Source organism: Zootoca vivipara, chromosome 3, assembly GCF_963506605.1.
Source record: "Zootoca vivipara chromosome 3, rZooViv1.1, whole genome shotgun sequence".
NCBI classification, from domain to species: Eukaryota; Metazoa; Chordata; class Lepidosauria; order Squamata; family Lacertidae; genus Zootoca; species Zootoca vivipara.
Window position 1 is genome coordinate 74727968 of NC_083278.1, and position 27174 is coordinate 74755141.

General features: G+C 41.1%; 1 protein-coding gene across 3 annotated transcripts; it reads right to left on the minus strand.

Annotated features, from left to right (window-relative positions):
* Positions 1-298: 298 nt before the first annotated feature.
* Positions 299-25823, minus strand: B3GALNT2 (beta-1,3-N-acetylgalactosaminyltransferase 2). Of its 3 annotated transcripts, none has more exons than XM_035108411.2 (12): positions 25538-25823; positions 18580-18727; positions 17275-17375; positions 16646-16839; positions 14842-14937; positions 8389-8499; positions 7536-7614; positions 6798-6981; positions 4786-4902; positions 3446-3605; positions 2866-2922; positions 299-1070 (listed from the first exon to the last, which is right to left on the minus strand). In XM_035108411.2, exons 1-12 carry the CDS (start codon positions 25647-25649, stop codon positions 936-938), a joined length of 1494 nt encoding a protein of 497 aa, XP_034964302.2. In that variant the 5' UTR covers positions 25650-25823; the 3' UTR covers positions 299-935. The 3 variants fall into 3 exon arrangements, with proteins under 3 accessions (XP_034964302.2, XP_034964301.2, XP_034964303.2); XM_035108410.2 differs by having other exon boundaries at positions 4777-4902; XM_035108412.2 differs by lacking the exon at positions 3446-3605 and having other exon boundaries at positions 934-1070; positions 4777-4902.
* Between the last annotated feature and the right edge of the window lie 1351 nt (positions 25824-27174).

Genomic DNA, 27174 nt, shown 5'->3' on the forward strand with positions numbered 1-27174 from the left:
TGGGACTATAATAAATTCTACTCTCATTATTATAGATATAATCATAAGATCTAGAGAATTAAAAACTGAGGTATTCTCATTGTCCACCTGGCCTGAGGGCACTGCATTACTAGCAAGCATAACACTACTAAGTAAACACAGCTACTTACAGCACAATCCTACACCATGCCTGCCCCCCACCCGCCCAATGGGGTATAGGATTGCTGCCTGAGTGCTCCATAGTCACACCACCACATGGGAGAAAGGACCTGCTACCCTGATTCCTTCATCCACTGGTGCAAGGAATGGAGAAATGCAGCATTCACCACCTTTCTTTAGCAAGTTGTAGAATATATAGTGCCCATAAGTAGAATACTGGTACACTAACTTATGCTTCCCTCCTGCGTTGGGAACCTCTATAGCACAGTAGTGCGGGCCTCATTACGTATATATTTTTACAGTAGTACACTTACATTCCTAAGGCTAGACTTAAATCCTTGTTCTTTTTGCATATTAATGCATGAAAGGTCAAGCTTATCTACACCTGTCATTTACTAATAAAGAAAATTGCTTTACTTCACATTTAGCTTTGTAAAACTCCCAATAGAGAATATGGAAATGGAAAGGCTCCCTTTACAAAAGAAAAGATGTACAAAACATTGTTAAAGGGCCATTTGACACAAAACAAATTACCTGTGTGAAGCCGCCTAGGAGAATAAGTGAATTCCATGTATAGTTTGGCACCCACAGCAAACATACTTCCTCTTTTTCCATGTAACCTGGGGGCGGGGGGACATACACACAACTGCCACTTACCCACACTAAATATTTGTCACAAGTGACAAACTACACAGGAGACAGATGATGTGTCTTATGAAAGGTAATACTTTTCAGAAACCACTGAGAGCCTTTCCTGTTATCACTGAAAACTAGTTTTCTCATGGTTGGGCCAGTGTTCATCTTTCATCACATTTGCAGGGATCTCCACAACGTTCCTTGACTTTCCAGAGCTCTACAAGTTCCTCCGAAGAATACTGTGGAGAGGACAACATACCACTCTCACATGTCTTCTCGCACAACCAGAGATCGTCCTGTTTGAGAGAATTATTTCAGAGATTCTTTAATAGGAAACAAAACATGGCAAACATTGATAAGAAGAGGTCACAGTGATAGTTCCAAAGGCAGTTCAGGACATATTAGTTATATAAGTATCCTCTTGTAACAATCTTTTAAAATACAGACAGCAGGGGTAGGCAGATAAAGGAGTACAGTAGTGAGAAACTAAAGAAGAGCAGAAGTCAAAGGTTTCCTCAATAAATAACTAGAAATATATTGCTGGCAACAGGAACCAAACACTTAAGACTGAATCTAAGTTACTGGATTGCTTCAACCAGCAAGTCACCAGGTTAGATGCCATGCAGCAATCAGGAGCTTTGTGGCATTGCAGCTCTCATGGTCAATGGGTAGGGATGACTGGAACTGTAGTCAAGCAACCTCTGCAAGGCCACATATTCCCCATCCAACACTTTCTGTTTGGCAAAGATCTGCTAAATACAACAGATTCTCAGACCACTGGAATGGATGCAGTGCTTTGCTACCCTGAGCCAAGAAACTAGGAGAGTGATGGCAAACCTTTTAGAGACTAAGTGCCCAAACTGCAACCCCAAACCCACTTATGTATTGTAAAGTGCCAACACGGCAATTTAACCTGTATATCTCATTTTTTTCTGTGTGTTTCATGTTTCTTCTTTATGACTGCTGTTGTAATAAATAATCCTTCATAAAAGTTATTGCATTACATTCTTCTTTAATTGTCTTTCCATTGATATATAATTTTATGGTATAACTCAGTGCTTTTTTTCTAAAAAAAATGTTTAGGGGTACTCTCATTTTGACTCAAGAAAATCACTGGGGGGAAATAAATACAGTTCAAATCGGGGAAAATAAATACAGTGAATTTCTTCTCCTGTTAAAATTCACAAAATGTTTAGGGGTATGTGTCCCCACAGGAAAAAAGCACTGGTATTACTCCAAAACAAAGTTGTGTTATGAGCCATCAAACCTCGGAAATACATTTTTTTCAAGAGGTTCCACAATTTGGGCCAGTAGTATACACTGGAGGGCTGTACTAAGAGCCACCCTCTCCCAATTTTTAATGAGATAATAATGATTGCATGCGCATATACCAATATAAATAAATAAATAAACCCAGCCAGATGGGCAGGATATATAAATAAATAAAAATAATATATTATTATTATTATTATTATTATTATTATATTTTGCAGTTTCTTTGGCTGCCGTTTGATCGCAGCCTTCATGGAATGAATTTCTCTGTTAGGTTGCCGTCTTTATATGCTTACTGACCTTGGAGTTAAGCCCTGCTGAACTCAAAGCGGCTTACTCCTGAGTAGGAAAGAGACTGGCGGGAGGCCCTGACGCATCAAAAGTCAATGCATGCTCAGCTCGATATTCGCCAAGCCCTGGTGCTGCAGGCTTTGGATGGCACGCGAGAGCCCTCCTCTCCTCCATCCTCGGCACAGGAGCTATGGCCTTGCTGGGGCAATGACGCACATGCCCACAGAGAGGGCTTTGAGTGCCCTCTCTGGCATGTGTGCCGTAGGTTTGCCAGCACTGCTGTAGGAGGAGCAAAGTACACACATAGCATACTGTGCCAGGAAAATACAGTCATGGGGAAAAGGAAGTACGCCCTCTGAACTCTGTGGTTTTACATATGAGGACATAATAACGATCATCTGCTCCTTAGCAATCTTAAAATTCTTTAAAGCTCAATCTAAGCAGATTTGCACTGAGTGAAATGGCGCTAATTCCCAAGTACATGCATGTAGGATTCTCAGTTACTTATCAAATCAAGTAAAAACATACCTGATAGCGTTTTGGCCCAATGGCTGCCATCCAAATACCCATACTCACATCTTCACCCTAAATGCACACATTTAAATCAAAATAAAAACCAAAATGAGGAAATGAGTTCAGTTTCAACAAAGACTCAAGATGACACACACTTCATCATTTAAGTTTGTGCTGAGTTTCGCAAGTAAATACTTGCCAAAAAAAACTATGGTGTACAGGTGCGTTGTTGCGTTTAAAGCATATAAATGTCATCACATCCATATTTGAGGTAATGGAGCACTTCCATGCAACCAGAAACCCCCAAGCCAAGTGTAATGCTGTGTAACTTTTGGCTTTGATCCAAAACTGCACAAGTCTAACAATGGACATATTCCTTAATGAGGGAAGCCCTTGCCAACCTGGGGATTGTGTAGCCACTGCAGAGTTCACATATCCATATAGAAGCTCTTGGAATGGACTCCTCCAAAACAACAACAACTCTCAATCCCAATATTAGAATGTTAGGCTGAGGGGAAATTGAATGTCTGCTTATAAAATAAATAGGATTACATATACACAAACCTATCTCCATTCCTCCTGTCAAATTACTTGCCTGATATATCTTTAATCTCTCTGAGTTTCTTGCAAGCCATTCTACAATGTCTTTGGAAATTACATAACCAGATCCACAAGCAAAGGCTGGGTATGCAGGACTTGGATACTCTAGCTCTTGCCACTTCCCAGTGCGGTCAACGGCCCAATTTAATCTGAAACTTGAGACCAATATCAAGTTATTTTGACAGAACATTAATAGCTCTTTAATTCTGACTAAGGAGAATGAAACCCTTTCTCTAGGACTGGCAACTGGACAATTTAATCATCAGGACTAGTCCTTACAGAGAAGGGGCTCACTCTCTTATCTGACCCCTTTAATCTTTCAGGCAGCAACTTGCAATTTTGTGTGCTGCCACCTGTTCCTTTTTTCAATATACAAGTGCCCTTATGTGCACTTTTTGGCTTTTAAAGTTTTTTACACATTTAATTTTTCCTATTTTTGTGGGGGTTTGTCGGCACTGTGAAATAGTGAAATCATTCACCTTTTAGTGCAGAAACGTTTTTATCACAGGATTTATGAAAAAACAATGAAGGCTAGTTAACCTCTCTTCTTTCCCCCATCTCCCTTATATTTGCCTCCTTTACAGTATCAAGAGAATTATTGATACCTCTAGAAAAAGCTTTGACATCCACCTTCACTCCCACCCAGCATTTTTGCCAGTCTAAGCAAAGGCATCATGAGGAAATCCAAAGAAGTTGCAATAGAAGACTGATACCAGGAACCAGCCCCCAAAACAAACCAATACATCAACATGCAACTCAATCTCTGGAGCATGGATGTAGTAGGCAGTATTGATTATGCAGTTCAGCTGCTTATTAAATAAACTTCATATCTGAATGAACCCAGCAGGAAACTCATAGGGCAAGCACCAGTAGATGCAATGGGACTTTCCTTCCTTCCCTTGCCCAGAGCAGATGGATGCCGTAGATAAGGGGGAGGTCTGGTAGCACAAGCAAATGGAAAACCATCCATTACTTATGCTATCTAGAAATATTGTCTTTGATTCTGCAGTTAGAGGTTTATATAGAATGCAAATCAAAATATTGGTTCAAGCATGGCTTGGTTCAACCAGAGTTGCAAATTTCCTTAAATATACTTTCTGTGATTAGTGTGTTCATGCTTGCTCACTTATACTCTGCAACAAGATGAAAATAAAACATTTAAAAACAATATTTGGTGTTTGTTTTTTTTGGCTTTAAAATATCCCCTATGCTCCCCATTATTCTTCAACCATAAGCTCCTTCAGTGCAAGGATACCTATTGCCTATGAAACCGCACAGCAGCAGAAACACTGCTGGTGTAAACTATTTAAATACAAACAAACATACTTTCCCCACCAAGTATTTGGTCTGCCTAAGTTTTTAAGCTTTATTCTGTTGAACACAGCCTCCAAATCTATGTAGCAGTCATCATCCGTCTTCAGCAATACATTGAAACTAGCTGCTTCTACTGTCCTGTAGCCAAATAAAAAACAATGAGATTATTATTGGGTTGTTTTTATTTTGATTATGCATTGTGGTTTAATATTCTGATTTTACTCTGTGAACTGCCCTGAGACCTGTGGGCATAGGGCGTAATACAAATCCAATAAATAAATAAGTAAATACTAGGAAAGTCCCTTAAAATGCATTTTAACTGCTGTAATAACTACACTGAAACAGGTGTGATGCAATAGCATGATCAATGTTTCAACATTTCGGCTTCTATACCTTTAATACAGGTTTTCCCAGTGCAGCACCCATGCAGCACTCTTACCCTTCCCACATCCAGCCCTAAAGCCTAGAGGTACTTTAGAAAAATAAAGACAGCAGAGAGCTGCACATATCCAGTCACCCTGAAGAAAGGTGAAGAGAAAAAAGGAGCCCCTTCCTGCCAGCACTAGGGGAGTGACAAGGGGTTGGACAGTGGAAGGGGAGGAGAAGGCAAGGGTAAGGGGAAAAGACATCAGCCTTGTATTTTGGTTTTTGGGAAGTAACTTATCTTTTAGTCTCACCAGTTTGCCTTCTTTGCAATGGGTGTTTTGCCACTGGGCATGCCCCCTACCATGGCAGAAGGACACACTCAACATTCCATTGGCCCCAAAGGTTCTGGCCCCTTGCTTTAATAGCTGCATTGAGGAAAGAATGCAACTTTTCAGTTGCCCAGCACCATTGCATGATAATCCACAGGAGCTGAAATTCTCTTTCCAACAGCAGTTAAAAATAAAGAGCTCTAATTCTGAAATGTTTGTCATCTTCAGCCTAATAAGATATGCTGTCATCTTTCATATTCCTCTTCTGGCACTGGGAGGCAACTGTTTGTTCTAATTAAGACTCACTGAAACCCGAAGAAGAAGAAGAAGAAGAAGAAGAAGAAGAAGAAGAAGAAGAAGAAGAAGAAGAAGAAGAAGAAGAAGAAGAAGAAGAAGAAGAAAGGGGGGGGGGCTCCAATAATATTTTATTAGTAGTAGGATACTCCTGTAAGCTGTGATAGAGGGAAAATAGTGCAATATCCCACCCTTACATTAGGAAAGTGAAGGTGGTAGCCTTCTGGAAAAGGGAAAGCCAGGCTCCTGTTTACCCTTTTAATTGAAGAGAAGTATACTTTAGCATTGGAGAGGAGTGCAGGCTGTTTTTTATTTTTTTTTAAAATCCCCAAAGGATGCATTAAATAGGACAGAGTAGAGGGCTAGGAGACTTCTCGATGCTTTTAATGACCCTACATATGCACTCAAGCCCTGAAGTTTGTATAGGAAGGAATCCACAACTATTACAATACTTTAAAAACTCAAAAATAGATGTCAAGTTAATGAAATTTGGTTTTTTGTTTTTTATTTGTATTTTTGTTGTAGTTGTTATTGTCTATTGGCTGTTATTATTTGTTGTGTTATGTTCTGTTTTGTTACATGCTGTTCAAAAAAATAAAATAAAAATTGAAAAAACAACAACTCAAAAATAGGAAGAAAAGCAATAATGCAGTAATGTTAATATGAAGGATTGGGGAGGGGAGAAGTTTGTTGTATGTATGTAATATAATTGTCAAGAATATACCATGCTGTCATACTTCATGTGACAAGCATAGTAGCAAAGGACATAGTAATTTGGGGAACCAGTTTTATTTTAATATAACATACATCTGTTGCTGTGAAAATGTGGCCCCTCAGGGAGGAGAGCAATCAGGGAACAGACATACACATACAGTGGGGAAATATGCACATTATAATTGTATTGGAATTTTTAAGAAGGCCCATGGTCATTTCAAGTTACAGTTACAGTTCATTCACACCTGCAAATAATCCACAACATCAAGGCATTTATAATTCTGCACCAGATAAACCAGGCAAATCCCTCAAACATTTCTCCCAACTTACCATCGATAGAAGTTCAATAATTTGGCTGGAACATTTCTGTATGTATCAATTACATCAACAAAAACAATATCATCATAAGTGTTGCTTTCTACTTTCAATAAGGCATCTTCCTCTTCAAGTTTATTTATATGATGTGTGAATCTTTCAGGGCGACTCTGTAGGCTTTTTAGGAGTGCCTCACCCTCTGAAAATGAAATAGGAAAAAGGTAAGCTTTCAAAAATCACATAATTATCTTTCCTAGATTTTTAAAAAATACACTTTACTTTGCAACAGATATATTCTATTCCTAAGTAAAGGGTATTAAAAAAGGTATCTGCAAGATGAGAATACTGAGATTCTCAAGAATATTTAACATCTAATGTACTTCTACTTTACCTTTCTAAATACTGAAAGAAACTATCTTCACATATTGGAAAATGACCCCCCAGGGACTGTGCTGAAGCTTCTCTGCCCCACAGAACACAGGAAAAGTCCAAATAGCACCTGCGAGCTAGGATGCAGTATGGCCAGGTGGCTTTGCGCTTTCTGCCAGAGCTATTTGTAAGCAATCAAAGAAGTTGCAACAGTTTCTGTCAGATGCGGTGTTCCAGGATTGTGGTAGCTGACTACAAGGTGCATAACCCCAGAGCCATACAGTATTTCAGGCAGATCTGTCAAGGGTCAACTAACTTTAAAACATTAGAAGGAGCAAGCACAAACAGTAGCGCCTTAATAAGAGTATATGTTTTGATGTTTACCTTGAATTGTGTAAATAAAGCCTCCGGCAATCCCTTCCACGCCTTGTGTAAATTCATGTGGCAATGACCCTTCCCCTGCCTATTGCGCACAATGATTAAACAGAAGAGAATTGGTTAAACTTTTGCTATGGAAATATCACTTCTACAAAACTAAGATGGTTTGAAACTTTTGACCAAAGAATTGATTAAATGTTGCAGCCCTAATCAAATGTAACTGTTCAGAGCAGCTACGGTAGTAAACCATTACTCTGATTGCATAAAGTGGTAAAATATGGCAAAGCTGCAATGAGTTCACCTTTATTCCCAGCAGGAATACTAGATCCCCATTGCATCTAGTATTAGAAATAGAGATTCCTAAGATAAGTCAAGTTTATGGTTATCCAAAGTAGACCTGCAGTTCAAAAAACATATACTAGAAGATGGCATGATAAAAATATATAAAGAGGAATTATATATTTTGTTCATTTTATACTCAACATGCCCGACATGCTTGTTATCAATATAGTTATAACAATTCAGAGCAATTTGTTCTAGGCTAAAATGCAACTCAAAGGTCATTAGCTAATAAGGCAAATGCCCTCCATAATGGCTTTCAAGATGGAAGTGGTCATAAAGAGTTAGAAGCATTAGCATTTCCCCTTTGGGGATTTTATTTAAGATTATGAATTTAGACAGATGCATAAACTGGAAATACTCAAAACTATTATATGATAAAATTATCCAAATGCACCATTTTGATTTCAAGTAAAACAAAAACATATTTAAGAGGTTACCTAAGAATTTGACCTGTTTAAAATGTTTACCAAAATGCTGCCCTATTATAATCATTATATGGAGGAATAAAAGGACAGACCGTAGTGATTCTGAAGACACCTCCGCCATCATTCACCATCACTTTGTGAAGATTTCTAGAAACTAGGCCTTGCAGATCCAGGCTCTCCCACACAATAGTGCCTTCAAAACTCTGTCAAAAAAGTCACCACTTACAGTTAACAATGTATCTGTATGTGTACACACGAGACAAATGAATTTTTTTACAGATCTTTTAGACTCTTTGCAGAACAGAATAAAGTTGAAGAACTGAAGTTTAATTTTCATGTACAAATCCTTAAATCCTGGATTTGGAGAGCAGTACAGAAAATGAAGGATAAGACAAATATTTAATAATTTTCAGCCTTATAATGTTCCTCACCAGAAATATTTAACACAACTCTCCAAATTTTAAAAGCTGTAGTTTAACAGTGGTGTTTTTTTAATCCTCTTACATCTGAGATAAAAAACAGTGAAGTACTTGAGAGTTTTTTATGTATCTGGCTAAGGCCACAAATCTACTAATTATGAAACACCACCAAAAATCAACAGGGCCAAGAATACTAGCAGTGATGTGGCTGAGAATAGTCTGAGAAAGTCTGCTGAGAATACTAAATTGTTTGGGGTCATTAAAGGAAAGAGATTGCGAAGAGCTCCCAAAGGACCTCTCCAAATCAGCGTTTGAAACTCCCATTGTTCTTGAGCTCTTGCTGTGCCTAAGATTTCAGATTAAAATTGCCACTGTTACTCGGAAGTAAATCCCAAACAAGTTCAAGGGGGCTTTCTCCCAATTAAAACATGCATGCATTGGGGACCTGAAAAATTTCATTTCTTTTAAACACAACATGTTTTGTTTAGGTTTTAGTTGCCTAGTTTAATGTACTTTTAATTTGAAATATACTAGCCAGTTAGTTCAAGAGATAAAAGGAACAACTGGCAAGTTTGGCCTTGGAGTTCAAAATGAAGCAGGGCAAAGGCTAATAGAGTTCTGTCAAGAGAACAAGCTGGTCATCACAAACACTCTCTTCCAACAACACAAGAGACGACTCTACACATGGATATCACCAAATGGGCAGCATCGAAATCAGATTGATTATATTCTCTGCAGCCAAAGATGGAGAAGCTCTATACAGTCAGCAAAAACAAGACCTGGAGCTGACTGTAACTCAGATCATCAGCTTCTTATAGCAAAATTCCAGCTTAAACTGAAGAAAGTAGGAAAAACCACTGGGCCAGTAAGATACAATCTGAATCAAATCCCTTATGAATACACAGTGGAAGTGAGGACCAGGTTTAAGGATTTAGATTTGGTGGACAGAGTGCCTGAAGAACTATGGATGGAGGCTCGTAACATTATACAGGAGGCAGCAACGAAAACCATCCCAAGGAAAAGGAAATGCAAGAAAGCAAAATGGCTGTCCAACGAGGCCTTACAAATAGCGGAGGAGAGGAGGCAAGCAAAATGCAAGGGAGATAGGGAAAGATACAGGAAACTGAATGCAGATTTCCAAAAAACAGCAAGGAGAGACAAGAGGGTCTTCTTAAATGAGCAATGCAAAGAAATAGAGGAAAACAATAGAATGGGGAAAACCAGAGATCTGTTCAAGAAAATTGGAGATATGAAAGGAACATTTCGTACAAAGATTACCATAATCAAGGACAAAAGTGGTAAGGACCTAACAGAAGCAGAAGACATCAAGAAGAGGTGGCAAGAATACACAGAGGAATTATACCAGAAAGATATGGAGGTCTCGTACACCCCAGGTAGTGTGGTTGCTGACCTTGAGCCAGACATCTTGGAGAGTGAAGTCAAATGGGCCTTAGAAAGCACTGCTAATAACAAGGCCAGTGGAAGTGATGATATTCCAGCTGAACTATTTAAAATTTTAAAAGATGATGCTGTTAAGGTGCTACACCCAATATGCCAGCAAGTTTGGAAAACTCAGCAATGGCCAGAGGATTGGAGAAGATCAGTCTACATCCCAATTCCAAAGAAGGGCAGTGCCAAAGAATGCTCCAACTACCGCACAATTGCGCTCATTTCACACGCTAGCAAGGTTATGCTTAAAATTCTACAAGGCAGGCTTAGGCAGTATGTGGACCGAGAACTCCCAGAAGTGCAAGCTGGATTTCGAAAGGGCAGAGGAACCAGAGACCAAATAGCAAACATGCGCTGGATTATGGAGAAAGCTAGAGAGTTCCAGAAAAACGTCTACTTCTGCTTCATTGACTATGCAAAAGCCTTTGACTGTGTCGACCACAGCAAACTATGGCAAGTTCTTAAAGAAATGGGAGTGCCTGATCACCTCATCTGTCTCCTGAGAAATCTCTATGTGGGACAAGAAGCTACAGTTAGAACTGGATATGGAACAACTGATTGGTTCAAAATTGGGAAAGGAGTACGACAAGGTTGTATATTGTCTCCCTGCTTATTTAACTTATATGCAGAATTCATCATGCGAAAGGCTGGACTAGATGAATCCCAAGCCGGAATTAAGATTGCCGGAAGAAATATCAACAACCTCAGATATGCAGATGACACAACCTTGATGGCAGAAAGCGAGGAGGAATTAAAGAACCTTTTAATGAGGGTGAAAGAGGAGAGCGCAAAATATGGTCTGAAGCTCAACATCAAAAAGACCACGATCATGGCCACTGGTCCCATCACCTCCTGGCAAATAGAAGAGGAAGAAATGGAAGCAGTGAGAGATTTTACTTTCTTGGGCTCCTTGATCACTGCAGATGGTGACAGCAGTCACGAAATTAAAAGACGCCTGCTTATGGTGCTGGAGGAGACTCTTGAGAGTCCCATGGACTGCTAGAAGATCAAACCTATCCATTCTTAAGGAAATCAGCTCTGAGTGCTCCCTGGAAGGACAGATCGTGAAGCTGAGGCTCCAATACTTTGGCCACCTCATGAGAAGAGAAGAATCCTTGGAAAAGACCCTGATGTTGGGAAAGATTGAGGGCACTAGGAGAAGGGGACGACAGAGGACAAGATGGTTGGACAGTGTTCTCGAAGCTACGAACATGAGTTTGACCAAATTGCGGGAGGCAGTGCAAGACAGGAGTGCCTGGCGTGCTATGGTCCATGGGGTCACGAAGAGTTGGACACGACTAAACGACTAAACAACAACAACAAGCCAGTTAGTTATGATGGTTTAAGTCAGGCTTCCTCCAGATGTTTTGAGACTACAGTTCCCATCTTCCCTGACCATTGGTCCTGCTAGCTAGGGACCATGGGAGTTGTAAGCCAAAAACATCTGGAGGGCAGAGTTTGAGGAGGTAGTGCATGTTAAAGTGTTACCTACCTCAAATTCTCAGTGATGCTTAAAATAAAATATTGGAGTGGGGTCATTGAAGGACCCTTAAGTCTTAGGTTTGCGAACCAGACAGTCAAGGTGGGTGTCTCTGCCATCAGTTGTATAGGCCTTTAATATGTGTTAATTGTGGTGCCAAAAAGATATATTTATATGAAGGAAAGGGGGTGTAGGGAGAATCCAGGGCTTGTTTGCAGAGTAGAAGGAAAGGACAACCTTTTTCTGCCTCCCCACTTCCAGCTACTCTCTGAAGACTGTAGAAGGGACCCTCTTTAAGAATATTAGGGGGTGGGGCAGGGGAAGCATGACTTTGTTTTTTGAAAGCTTCAGGTGAGGACTAGACCATGTGAAAAATGAATGTAAGATTTTAGCTGCAGTTCATTCATTTTCACCTTTGTATTCTTGTTATAAAAAAGCGTGCCTATACATTCCATTGTTGCTCCCATAACCTTGGTTTAAGGTGCCATTTAGCTCCTAGCTTTCATATTTCAGTTTCTAACACTGCTCCAAATTGAGTGAATGGGTAGTAAAATGGCAAATGTAATTCAATACAGGCAAGTTAAAAGTGATGCATGCTGGGGCAAAATATCTTAATTTCACATATATGCTCATGGGGGTCTGAACTGGAGGTAATGTACCAGGAACAAGACCTTGGGGTCTTAGTAGATAGATCAATGAAGATGTCAACCCAGTGCACAGCAGCCATGAAAAAGGCAAATTCCATGCTAGAGATCATTAGGAAAGGAATCAAAAATAGAGCTGCCTGTATCCTAATGCCATTATACAAATCTATGGTGTAACTGTCGTTGGAAGACTGTGTATATTTCTGGTTGCCTCGCCTCAAAAATACCTAATCCTTCCCCCGAAAAATCACTCTTCCTAGTTAGTCCCTACGCAGTAGTTTTAAGGAATTTTTCCTGTCCCAACATTCCCCATTATCTTCAGATGCTTAAGGAAGGGATTTCATACTTGCCAGGATATTTTTTCCCACCCTAAAAGAGTGAGCACATTGAAGCATATATTAAAACATGGTTCTACTTCGTTTCACATAAACATTTTCCTGTTTAATAGTTGCTTATGAAAGAGGCAGCTCAATAGTTTCTGGTCTATTTCTGATGGCCCTTCTCATGTTTAGTGACTCACATTTAACTTATACCCCAATTTATTCACTGGCTATGAAAGAAGAACAGAAACTTGTTCCCCTTTACAGGCAAACCCAAATCCTTCTCCCAAGCCTATTTGGGGAAACTACAGAGGTAAGTATCCATCTCTCATCTTCCATTGCAGTATGTTATCATGGTTATGTTTGTGACTGGTTGGAATGGCATGTTACAACAGTAGTGATTTTCCACAAGCACTGTTATTTCCCGAGCCTGTTTTCCCCTTTACTGGCCACCTCCAAGGCACTGTGTGTGTACCTGCATCCAGTTTACAATTCCATCTTGTCTCCTTAAGGAATTAATGTATGTTGGTTTGCTTTATGAAGCGGGGAGTGTAGACATTCAAACATTTTTACAGTGAAAAATAAATGGCTGGGGCTTAAAATTGGTAGAGGTCTCTCTGAGAAAGTCTAGCAAAATCAATTATCACGCCTTGCTAACTTTCGTTGAAGGCTGCCTACTACAGCTGAATAATCAAAGAATAAAACGTAGACTATATGCAATTTCCCCCAGTGCACTCAGGTCAAATCTGCTGCTTTTATTAATGTGTTGAACCATAGTGAACATTAACCACAGTAAAAACTGAGGCACTATTGTGTCAGCTGTTGTTCAGATTGCTGCTCATTAATAAATGCATAAAAGACATAACTGTGTCAGGGATGAATAAACGCTGCTTTAAACTAGTGTCTTACAAACTCTTCTTCTTTAGCTATTTATTTTGGCTGTGGGCTCCCTGAGCCTAAAGCTTTAAGAAACAGAATAATTGTGGCATGAAAAACAAGTGTTCAGAGATTTCCCTCCTACAAAAATACAAATGCAGTTTAACCTGTAGACGGATAGACTTTATTTTGCAATGCCTCTTTCAGTGTATTATCCCTGGCACACAATAAAAAAGTCTGCTAAAATTAAATTGAATAAAGATAAGACGCATCAAAATATCAATAATTTAAAACCAACCATACTTTTTACTACACAATCATCTAAATTAAAATGTTTTATGTCATCTAAATATCTGGAATAATGGGCTGAGATAGTTCCCACACAAAGCTAATTGCAGGGGAGTAACAAAAAAGCTGCTGATTAAGCAAGACCTCCATATTCTGCTCTTTAAAGATAGGGAGGGATGGTCAACCTATGTTGACCCTTGGTAATAAGCAACATCTTTCATTTTAACAGAAAAGTATTGTTTTGTTTGTTTATTGTGCATTTCTTGAATTTCTATCCCACCCTTCCTCCCAAAGAAGCTCAAACCAGCAATAAAACAACAAACAAATGTTAAAAACATGCTCTCCCACAGGAGCATTAAATCTATGGTTCATTAAAATCAGGACATATGTATTTTAAAAGTAGTTTGTATTACAGGCAACTCTCAATTTATGTGGGGGTTATTTTCCGGGCCTCCCTGTTTGTAACCAAAATAACATCACTGGAGGAACGTGCAGGAGGGATAATATTTTTTTTATTTCGTTCATTTTTAGAATAGGCCCATGATGGAAATATCTAATATTCCAACTTTATAGGTGGAAAATAGGCTAAGAAATAGAACTGTGCTCTAGGGCTCTCTCTATATTTTAGTCTACATTAGGATTTGGACCCAAGTCTAAATGTAGAACTTCATTCTCTGGCCAGATCTATTCATTCTCTTCCATATTAAGTATGAAGCAGAATTTTAGAATGCAATATAATGCCTCTTCTTTTTTTACCCCATGAATAAAAGCTGCCTAAAATCCACTGCCTCTACTCAACAGGGCTTGGAGACAATTCTCTTGAAAGCTTATAATGCCGCCTCCCCATTAAGTTATTGGGATGTTAAGAAGATTTCAGTTACTTACAGATGAGCAGAATCAGAGCGCACTGAGCTACAAAAAGATATGGTTGCACCAAGTATGTGTGACATTTCACAGACTCAAATCCATTAATAATTTAATAATGACAGAAAAAAGCTGAAGAATTCTTAATAGATGAAAAAACCAAATGCCATTGTAAAGAACCAGTTTAGATATGCTCCACACATACCTCAGGCAGAATGAACTGTTCTACAGGTTTATACCAGAGTCTGTTTACTTGCACTCCACAGCTAGCTGGACTAAAGCGAGCGCTGAAGAGCGCCTCCTATGAAAACAAAAAGCAACACATTTGTAAGCCATGAATGCTATTAAAGTTAATGAATATTCACACCAGTTTACAACCTTCAAATATAGTTGTAGATACAGGAGAACATGCAATCACCTGCACGCTTTTTGTATGGCCTGCAGACTTTTGATAAAATCCTATAAAAAGGTAAGCTTCAAAGACTCTACACCTAAAATGCAAATATGCATTGCTAAATAATGGAGAGGGGAAGCTTTCAAGTCCCTATATCAAGACTTCAGGGCCTTAGCCAACACCTTGCACACTTAAAGTACCCATGTCAGAACAAAAATACCAGAGACTACATTTGAAATGTCCACTGAGTCCAATACGATATATTCCAGGTTCACATCAATAATATGCAAATCTCCATTTCAGGATATCTCAAATGCAGTCCTAATAGCAGAACAACCCACATTTGCATTCAAGTGTTACCTATTTTAACCCAATCTCATACAAGCCTTTATAAAATTTTTGGAACTGGTTGTGGGATGAATAAGGAAAATGGTTGTGCTTGTTTACTACCCATACATTAGTAGAGATTATCAGAAACCACTCCTGGGAGATCTGGCACATGCAAGACTCTTCTCTCATGTGAGGGCCAAAGCAAACTATCCCCTCTGTGTTCCCATGCTGATGATAGAAGGGGCTTTCCTCCTCCTGCTGCTAACATAAAAACCAAGCAGTCTGGTGCAGGAGGAGTACAGTGACCTGTTCCTCCTCCACAAGCCTGCTTGGAATTTCTGGTCTCCAGTGGCTACCAGGCGAGTTGTTAAATACAAAGGTTTTTGCATACTTCCTTTATTATTACTATTATTACTGCATAAGTAAAGCCAAATGTAATCCCACATACAAAACATTCCCAAGATGCTAATTTAAACTCTAAAGTGCATTGCAAAGCAGTCCTCTGACTCAAGTTGCTAAGCAGTCCTGTGACTTAAGCCTGGACTTTCAGCTACCCTACGTAAATAGCTACTTTAAAGTCCACTGAAAGAATTCTACCCAACATAACTCTCATTTACCATGATCCTCTGGAAAGCCATTATATGGAATATGCCTTCCATTACAATGGATTCAAAGCATCAGGGCTGGCAGGGAGCAAATTAATATCTAGTTTTAACTAGATATTAACAAGGTAGAATCATTTATTTACTTATTTAATATCCCATCTTTTAGGCTGCAACCCCTTTCATTGCATCTTATAAAACCACCAAAAAACACAACCCATGCAAGCAAGCAAAGGAGCCAAGCCATGTCCTACGGCAGAAGGAGACCCACCTAGATTCACCAGCCATTTAAATCTAGACAAAAATTAATTTAATGGCCTAATAAAGAAAAAAAGAATCTGTGTTCCCTTTCCCTGTGCCATGAACCTAATTATTTTAGAGCATACAAAAGACTATTAGAAATCATGATTAAACCATCTTCTTCAATGTTTTGGCACAAAACATAGAGAAGGCAAAGAAATCTCTGACTTTTTGCCCTTTTCTATTTATTTTTTCCTCCCATATACCCCCACCCCATAAATCCTATTCTTACTGACTCACAAGTGTCAAAGAATTGCAGGTTATGGCACTACAGTCCACTGTGTGTTCGTTTATCATAGGTACCTGTTACCTCTCCTTTATTCTACACTTAGAAAAAGGCTGTGGATTTTGTTCATTCTATTAGGATAACTACAGCAGCATACCTCCTGTTCTGCCTGGTATAGTTTCACTGTTATGTTTCTCTGGAATCCTACATCCTCAGGATCGTAGAACACCCCAAGACTGGTGATGACAATCGGGTAAAGGACTTTGAAATGCACACTGACAACTCTATCTTCCAAGAGCACTGAAGTGTCATCCTCTGGCAAATTGAATGCTTCAACTTCTTGATTCAGAACTATTGGAAGGGGGAGGGAGTAACAAAGAGCACAACAGAAGTCAATTTAAAGAAGGTGATTGAGATAAAGCAACTCTTCTTATTACAGAAGACATGGAATTTTTCCATATTAATTACAATCACTGGCAAGTGCAGTGGATAATGTACTTAGAAACAGCTTACACTTTAATCCCTAAGACATTTACTTAAAAGTATATCCAACTGCACCAATTAAGAAGAGTGGGTGGGCTCAATGTAAAACAAAGAAGGGGTCCTTGCTAAAACTGTCATAACAGCCTAAAAATGTTTGGCTTAGTATGAGAGCTTTCTAATACAGTATTAAAATAGCTCAATGGGCAATAAACTGCAGCAGTTGCAATGTTTGCACAGCTAATTAGCTATAAGCATATGCTACATAATAAGCAATCCATCCAAAAGATCTCTAAAAAATTTTACCTGGGTTAGTGATGTTCAGAAGTCTGCATGAATAAGGATCTTCTCTATCTTCTACTGGCACATCACATCCATGTGCACCAATTATAAACTTCACAAGGACACTAAAATATTGTTATTAACAACATTTACTGATTTCTGTTCCATAATTTCCAGAATTATGAAGAATGCTTCACACAAGAAAACCACAACACACTTCACCCACTTTTGTGCTTTATAAAAGATTAAGGCTGCAACCCTAAAGCAGGGGCGGGTGGGGACAGGAGAACTGAAGACAGATTAACTGCTCCATCGATCACACTTTGCCATCCTTTTCCAGGATATTTTTTTAAGCTCCTGGGCTATAGTGTTTTCTGTGGTTTGGGGGCATGCAGTGGAGGTGGGGGGGATATTTGATCCTTTGGATCCAAGCCATCTGCTAATCTTCCCTGTCACATCCCCTATTCAGGGGGATGTTTTATACCCCCACCTTTCTCCCTTACAGGGACTCAAGGCAGCTTACAGATAAACTAAGAACAGCTAAAACATAGAAAAAGAAACGATAACTAAAAAAAAACACAATTAAAGGCAGCTGAAGTTTCTGTAGTAGTGAAGGGCATCTAATATGGGCACCCAACATCAGAGCTCCCTCTCCAAGGTTGGAGCAATCCTCCTACCCTTGAAGGATGAGCTCTGATGTTTCAGATGGTTCATGGGATGCTGTCCAAGAAACCAGAGAGTTTCAGGGCTCATAGTATAAAAAGGAAGGACTTCCCTATGCAACTTGTTTACTTGTTTCTGTGGAGTAGCAATTATAAGTTCCCTCAGTTATTTGAAAGAGAAAACTAGACACTGGTATTCATTCCAGATTAATTAAAATGAGATTAATGATCTTCTAAATGTTTTTCCCCATAAAGGATTAATAATCACAGAAATGATTTATTAAAAGCCAGTAAAATTAGCATGGAAACATATTACATCCACTTGCCTTGTTTTGCTGCCATCTTTTTCAACAGTAATGCATATCTTAATATGTAATGAAGTGCCATCCTGGAATATTCCAGCTACATAGGACAGTATTATTACATGTTCATTAAAAGAATAAAGAAAAGCACTGTCAAGCTGATGAGCATTTTAATTTAGGTCAGGACACTTCTTGTTGGAGAATTCAGAAGCAGGGAACAGAATTCACTATAACTTAGCGGGTGTTTTTACGTTATTTAAAGAATATTCTGAACTAATTCCAGTTATTGAAGATTCTCATAAATGAGCTTAGATACTCTGTTTTGAGGTTCATAAGAGAAGGAATAAGCAACTCTTTGGAATTACCGTTGACTCAGTCCTGGGTGCTGCTTCAAATGCCTGAACCAAGTGTTCCTTATAGCATTCCGCAACCCATCATTATGTCGTGCAGACAGTACCCCTACGATGACATCATAATGTTTCGGTTTCCAATGAGGAAAGAAAGCCAGTAGACCTAGGAAGTAGAAATTAACAATGCCTTACTAGAAAAGCAAGTGCACAAGTAGGGTGGCGAGAGCTATAGGCAGGTCATTCAAATGGTGGTGAAATTTACTGGGGCAGTAACTTAAAAAAAACCCTCAACAAACAAGAGAAGAAATCTTTAAAAAATAATAAGCTATTTCTTAGATTAGGAGTAGGTAAAGAACACAAGGGATTTAGAAATGCAATTTCACATATTTGAGGAGTTTGAGGCTTTGGCACAAGAGCACTTTACACACTAAAATGAATGGACTGCATATCATTTGAAGCCTGCAATACTGAGAAGATAAAGCTATTATTGTATAGTTAACATTAAGATAAACCAAGGCAGAATTTGGGGAGTCTCAGTGGTTTGTATACAATGCAGTCCTATAAGCTCAAGGATTCCCACTAGAACTTCCCCCTCCCGTCCCCAATGTGTGTCCCACACCCTCCAGACGGTTGGGAGAACTTCCAAAATAGATTTAGGGAGCACATGGGCGGGGGAAAGAAAAGTTTATTAAACAAGCAAGAATCCTTGTGCTAAAGGGACACTTACTTAGCACTGCATTGGAAATGAGCCAGTACTCTGAAATTTTCATGAGGGAGAAAAGGAAGGTTACCTGTTTTAAACTGCATTCTCAGCTAAACATATGCATATCCAACTGCTATGGCGAAAAGCTTACAATAAACAAATTTTCCTTTACATTAAGGCGTTTTCCTAAACTGAGACTAAATAAACATGGCATAATCCTAGTCAATTGAGAAAGATAGGCTTGTATCTTCAGTTATTCTATAATGGAAATGCTCAGATGTATATTTAGCACTGGCAAGAGATCAGTTTCATCTCACTCTGCTTAATTTGAGATTGCATCCAAAAAAATTAAGATGACAAATCAACTAAGTGCCTGGACAGCTTAGAACAACTACTGCACGTAAGGCAGGAAGAGGTAATTTTAGCATATCCCAAAAGATTTTCAAATTTACATTGCATGTTCAAGATTTAACAGCATGGTGACATTTCATAATATCACTGTCTTCTATGAGTATCTTATATAATATATTGTTGCTGGCACACAGTTTCAAGAATGAAATCCTGTAGTCACAAGATTATAAATTTGAATTACAAAAGGTTTACACCAGGCATAGGCAAACTCGGCCCTCCAGATGTTCTGAGACTACAATTCCCACCATCCCTGACCACTGGTCCAGGTCCCAGATCACTTCTTCAGTATCTGAAGAAGTGTGCATGCACACGAAAGCTCATACCAATGACATACTTAGTTGGTCTCTAAGGTGCTACTGGATGGATTTTATTTTGTTTCCACTGGTCCTGTTAGCTAGGGATGATGGGAGTTGTAGTCCCAAAACATCTGGAGGGCTGAGTTTGCCTATGCCTGGTTTAAACAATAGGTTCAATCTAAGGGGGAAATGCTCTCTCCGGTATATTACCATTCACACTAAAAGAAAATAGCTGGGCACAAGTGCCACAAGTATGGAGAGAGTGAGTTGGTGTTATACAGCCAAGGAATGTTCCCCTCAGAGTCAATTAAGTGAGTGGAAGTCACTTTACACTCCTGTTCTCATTGCCATGAGTCCACAATTCCACCCATATCTCCCTGCAAGAACAGGGGAGTGGGCATACTCTCCAATTTCACACTCCAATTTTAATCTAGTCCTAGTCACCAGTTATGCAGTGGTACAATAAAGGTTGTGACTGTTTAAATCCCATATATCTGTCCACCTCTTACTGCCCCCAAACCCCAAGCTTCCTCTCCAATATGGAACTGAGGAAGAGACAGGAATTATTCGTGCAGTTTCACTCTACACAGAAATATTCTGCAACTGAGGGGAAGATCCCCGGTCCCACATTCCAAAGTGGGGCTTGGGCTGAGCTGAGCTGCTCAGCAGTCCAGCACCATTCAAATCCCCTGTTCCCCTGCCCCAAAGGCTGTCCAATTTAGAGCTGAAGAGGAAACCGAAGGTAGTGGTGCCCGCCCTGTGGAACGCCCTCCCATCAGATGTCAAAGAGAAAAACAACTACCAGACTTTTAGAAGACATCTGAAGGCAGCCCTGTTTAGGGAGGCTTTTAATGTGTAATAGATCATTGTGTTTTATTTTTCTGTTGGAAGCCGCCCAGAGTGGCTGGGGAAACTCAGCCAGATGGGTGGGGTATAAATAAATTATTATTATTATTATTATTAAGGTAACGAATTGATGGGTCTATGGACCGTAATAAAGATTGTTGTTGTATTATTATTATTATTATTATTATTATTATGGTCCACCTCTGTGGGGAAGCAGGGACAAAGAGAGGGAAAAGATCTTGGCTACCAATACCAGTCAAAATCTGTGAACCATGTTTTCACAGTTGTTGGTTTTAGACATGCTATACACTTGACCTAAGTTTTTGAAGAAAGTGATGCCAACCTAAAAAAAAAAGTCTGCAAATGTGTTTTCGTACTCCTGTCTCCAGGATGTTTTTTGATCTGTGGAAAGCATGCTTGTTATTATTCTTGCGGAAAGATTATGCAAGTATTTGAAAGCCAGTAGTAGGACAAAGTAAAACCCATCAAATATATCCTGATAATGTCTCAAGGAATCTAAGGAGTTTCTGGTCGAAGAGTCTTTTCTTTGTACATTTTACTAGAATTTCTTGGAATATCTGGGTTGCTTCTGAAGCTATAATGTGTATTTGTCCCTACTAGCTATATGAAGCTATTGGAAGTGGTTATCAGGGGATTTGGAACACTGTGTCATCAGTACAGTATGCTGATAATACCCAGCTCTATTTCTCAATTACATCTAAGTCAGGTGTGGCTGTGGAAGTCCTGGACCAATGCCTGCAAGCAGTGGTGGGCTGGATGAGGTCCAGTCTGAATCCTGGCAAGATTAAATTTCTCTGGGTGTGTGGTTCTTGGGTGTAGAAATTAGGCAGATTGCACTTCTTCTAAAGGAACAAGTACCTGATATTGGGGTTCTCATTGAGCTACCTTCGTCACTGGAGGCTCAGGCAGCCACAGTGGCTAGGAGTACCTTTCACCAGCTAAGGTCATTCATGGACAGGAATAGCCATGGCACATTGGTCCTTGCATCAGTAACTCCAAAATTGGATTACTGCAGTGTTCTCTATGGAGGGCTTCCCTTGAAGCTGGTCTAGGAGCTTTAGCTGGTACAGACCTCATAGTCCTTAGATTCAGGGACTATTCTACAACTCCAAGTTGGAAATAAAGATTAGTATGAATATAACTTTGTCCTATCATTCCGAGGTCAGACAAAGAATTGTGGACACGGAGAGACAGCTGGACAGCATGAGGTCCCCGGATTTCAATATAGCTGAAAACAAGAAATACGTTGTTGCCCCGGCAGCGTATCTCTTTTATCTTGAATCCAGAAACTCAAGAAGAGCCTTCATGCTCGCCCGAAGCTCGGCATTGCCCTCGCCAGTGCTGTTAGGCTCCTTCGGAAAGATCCCATACGAGCAGAGACTCTGCTCCTGCCCATTGGGGCAAGTAGGCAGCCCCGAGCATCTTTTTTTTTAGATGCCCTCTGTTCGATAAGGCACGGAGAGATACCATCGCCCCCATTGTGGAGAGCCTGGCCGACCTCCCAGATAAGGCCAAACTAAAGGCCCTACTATTAGGAAAGGAGCAAAAGTTAACTCGGACGGTAGCCAGATTCTGCACGCAGATCTGCAGGACCAGCCTCCCCCTCCCCCAGAACAAGAGAGCCATTGGAATAGCAAACTTGGTATTGGACTGTGGGAAGTAGTTCCTTCGCTCGGGTACGAAACTGAGAACTTTGAGCAGCACCAGGGGAAAGGCCAGCTGGACCCGCCCTCTGGAAACATAGCCCCTTCAAACTCATAGACTCTTATATCCACCCTGAATGACAACTCCCATAGCCTTGTAAAGCATTTTTATTTTTAATAGCTGGTATATGACCGTAATAAAGCTTGATTGATTGATTGTCCTATAATTCAATTCTAACACAGTTTTGCTCCCCAAAACACTAACTGATGTGTTCTTAAACCTCACAAAAAAACCACCTTTAATCATCACATGGTCTCTGGACCACATGGAGCAGTAAGCCGCCATGCACATAGCTCAATGCACTTTTTGTGTCATAGCCCTAATGCCACATCCACAGTAAAAGGCAGGTAACTAATCAGAGGTACAGCAATAGGATGAAAACACTGGTGTTTGCCACTACATGTAACTAAATAGAAACGCAAGGGAATTAGAATTAGAATTCAATTCGCAAAGCCACTTAAGGAACAGGTCTAACACATCATTAACTCCCAGTTCTAGTTACTTTTGAAAGCTAAACTGCTACAAAGCAGGATCTCACAGAAGTGGGATCACCTGGACCCCAGAGGAGGATCAAGAATGGAGGCAGACTACAAGTCTGAATGAAACCAATTTGATGGCTTTATGCTGTGAAGCAGTCTATAAATTTATTAATGAGAATAGGGGAAAGCAGGAACCTGGGATCCCAACTAAATGCCCAACAGTTCACTGCACTCTGCAGGAGGCCCTCTCCTGCAGACACCATCTTACAAGGAGGTTCATTCCACATGATACAGGAAACTGACTTTTAGTGTGGTGGCCCTTTGAAACTCCTTTCCATTAAACGTTAGGCAGGTGCTAGAGACAACAGGTGCTGTCTCATTGTCTTTTCAGTGCTTATTAAAGATCTTCCTTTTTCAACATGGCTTTCAAGTGGAAAGCTTAATCCTCATCTGTATCAGTTACATATGAAATTGTTTCAACCTATGGAATTGTTGTTGTTAAATTTATGTCTTGCCTTGTCCTTCCTCTCAAAGGAGCACCCAGCAACAAACACAGTAAAACACCAGCATCTCGTAAAACACCTCATAACATTCTGAACATGGATACTGTATAGGCTAAGAAGTATCTCTACTTAAAAGTCTTGTTGGAAGGAGCTGAGGATGGTTTTACTATAATATTGCTCTGGGATATTTTATGGAATACATAAATGGAATAAAAAACTAACTAACTAACGAGATGGACAAAGAGCACAGTGGTGTCTCTTTCTTGAATCCTCTTGGTAGAAGCAGACAGGTAAACTTTGTAAACAGAAACTAAGCAAAAGGTCTGAGGTGCAACAGAGCTTTTCGGATCACTTAAATACTCAAAACCAAGGTTTAAAAGTTTCACCAGATTCCTATCCTAATTTCAAAAGAGATTTGATGATCTTGAAGGCAGCATGTTTGTCACAATTACTAAAGAGAACAAAGGGACTGGGGTCTAATTATTGTGCCATTTTCTTTCTTCAGCATGTGACACACAAATACATACTTAGTTCACTGATTGATGACAAATACGGTAATTTACTCCAAAGTACTCCAGTATTTAGTTTCATTAAATCTATTTCGTATGATCAGCCCAGTAGATGGCCAAATCATACAGTATTCTGTCAATAATTTAATTTGCCATTCTTTTTCTCCAGCAGTTCTTCCCAAGTTTCTTAGTGCAGACTTATTCCTTTATTTAAATAGTTTTGCTAGCACATATTCTTTTCCAATCTGTCTTGAACCAACAGAAATCCCCAAAAATTAAATTTTAGGAAAGGAATGCCTGGAGGCCTCCTCCTCATCTTTCTTTAGTTGCTCCAATAATAATGGATGACTGGATAGGAGTCCCCACCCTCATCAATAGCCAGGTTGAGGGTTCTTCCTGCCCACAATACATACACAGGATTTCCTTTCCTACACTCAGGCATGTTAGTTCTTAGCTCACCTCGCACTTTCCCCCTAGTCTAGATGAACATTACAAGCCAAAAATGACTTACTTGAGAGGAAGGCTCATTGAACTCATTCACTTCTCAATAAGAATGCATAAGGTCCTCTTCTCTAAACCACCTTTTCCATCTCTTATTTATGCTTTACAATGGAATCTTTTGCAGCTATTCAATTCTCCTACAAACCAGGTGGGGACGAAGCCGACCTCCTTTCTTCTCATTTGCTCTCAGCTTTATCTGTGCGCCTTATTTTGACAGCACTTCCCTCGTACCTTTGTCCCAACTTCTCTCCAAGTGCCTGGGCGAATTATGGCCTTCATCCCCTCAACTCGCTTCTGGTTGAAGCCTGCCTCCCTCATGCCTCCTGATCCACAATCCCCTGCTCTACACTTCTCCCTCGGGTGCCCCCTCCCTCCCCATCTCCTAAACTCCCTCCATAACGAAGGGAGCAAACCACCCCACCCCACCCTCTGAGGGGACGGTTTTTGCACCCCACAGTCTCTCACAAAACTCTCCGTTGCTTTCGCCAGTAACCTCGCTTGCCTTGTGGGGAGGGAGGGAGGCAGCACGTCGCCACCCCCTGCTCGCCCAGTGCCTAAGTTTTTTGGAGGGGAGGGAGGAGGCACTACCTTCGCCCCTTGCCCTTCTCCCTCGCCCTCAGGAGGCAGCAGCCCACTACGGGCGACGCCAGGTGAGCCCTCCTGAGAGCGGGGAAGGGGGCTCAACAGGCGCTTGGCAGGGCTCCGTCAAGGGCAGCCTGCCCAAAGCGCCCTCCAACCAACCACAGCGCCCCCCAAAAGCTGGAGTCGGGCCTGCCTCTACCCGTTGCCCTTCCCTTCCCTCCACACAGGGCGAGAAAGGCGCCCGCCCACCGTCACCTCTCCCCCTCCGCCCCCCATGCAGGCGGCTTCTCTCCTACCTCACCTCACGCGCGGGGGAAGAGCAGGGTGAAATGCTGCCCGCCTGCCCCTCCCTCCTTCCCTCAGGGAGGAGGGCAGGCGGGCGTCGCTCCCCGTTTGCTCTATTCCCTTCCCAACCTACCTGCCGGGTGCTGCTTCCCGGGGCCACTCGCCGGGCAGCTGAGGAGGAGCAGCCAGAGGTGCAGCACGACCCCGACCACACACGGGCACAGAAGGACCAACCAATTTCGCATTGGCCGCCGCCGGCCCCTTCGCAGCCGTTACGGATCTCTTCGCGGGGACCGGGAAGAAGGGGCTGGGGTGACCCGGAGGGACAAGAGGAGGCGCCTCGCTTCCTCCCCCGGCTCTCTCGGAGGCAGCGCGAGCGACGGCGGGGCTCTGCCGGCCGCCTCTTCTCCAGCCCCTCCCGCGGCCGGCCCAGAGCCAGAGCCCCGCCCCGAACGGGGAAACGCGTGTGCGCACAGCCGAAGCTCCGGACTACAATCCCCACAATGCCTGGCGGCGAAGAGGAGGTCGCCGGAGGCCTCCAGCTCCTCCCATGGGGACCCCCCCCCCCCCCGCTGCAAGCTGCGGAGCGAAATAATAGTGATAATAACAACGCATTTCCTTTCAATGGCGCGCGCGCGCTCTCTCTCTTCTGTTTTATATAACCTTGTAGGGAAATGCCTTTCACATGGGAGGCTTTCTGTCTTGTCAGGATGAGCTCCCCTCTCTGGACTGAAGCGCTTTACCAGCGTTTGAACGTGGGAAGCAAGCATTTTTAAACGCCCACGCCTCCGAAGAACTTGCGGGTGGGAGGCGGTAGCTCGGTAGCTAAACCTGGCCATAGCCGTCAAGTTTTCCCTTTTATCGCGAGGAAGCCTATTCAGCATAAGAGAATTTCCCTTTAAAAAGGGAGAACTTGACAGCTATGGACCTGGCTCATCCCCAGCAGCAACGTCCTGCGCTTCTCAAGGGAAACAAGCAGATGCCCCGGCCAGGACCGGCTGTTTCCTGAGATGCAGGGTTAAATCTCGCTACATTTGCAGGCGGGCGGAGTGGTACGTGGGAACACATGTCCCTTCTGCTAGCAGCACGCCTTACTAGCGATACAGGGTTATCCACTGATAACTCTGAAGAATCCACCAGAATCCCAAACTGGACTTAATAAAATAAAAAAATTCCTTCAGTAGCACCTTAAAGACCAACTAAGTTTTTATTTTGGTATGAGCTTTCGTGTGCATGCACACTTCTTCAGATACAGATATTCTTCGTGCATGCACACGAAAGCTCATACCAAAATAAAAACTTAGTTGGTCTTTAAGGTGCTACTGAAGGAATTTTTTATTTTACTTCGACCCAGACCAACACGGCTACCTACCTGTAACCTGGACTTAATAAAATTACCTGTACGAGGGGAGAGGAGGGCAAGTTGGTGGGGGACTCTTCGCAATTGTGTTTAAACACTGAAAATCGAGAAAACTTCTTATAATAGAAACCAGAAGTTTACAACGATCCACCTCTGTTGCTGAAAAAGCAAATATGGATAAATGTAAATTACCAGTGTCATTGTTGATACATGAGTCGTTAGTCCAAAGGGCTTCTTCACCAACTGTTGAAATGAGGTTAAATTGAAAAAGCGGGTGGTTCCGAATCCTACCTGATGTTTAAACTGACTCTTTTTTAATGATGCTGTATGCTGTCCTGGGCTCCTGATTGGGAAGAAGGGCAGTACAGAAATTAAACATGTAATATTTTTTTCCCATCGTGTATGTGTAG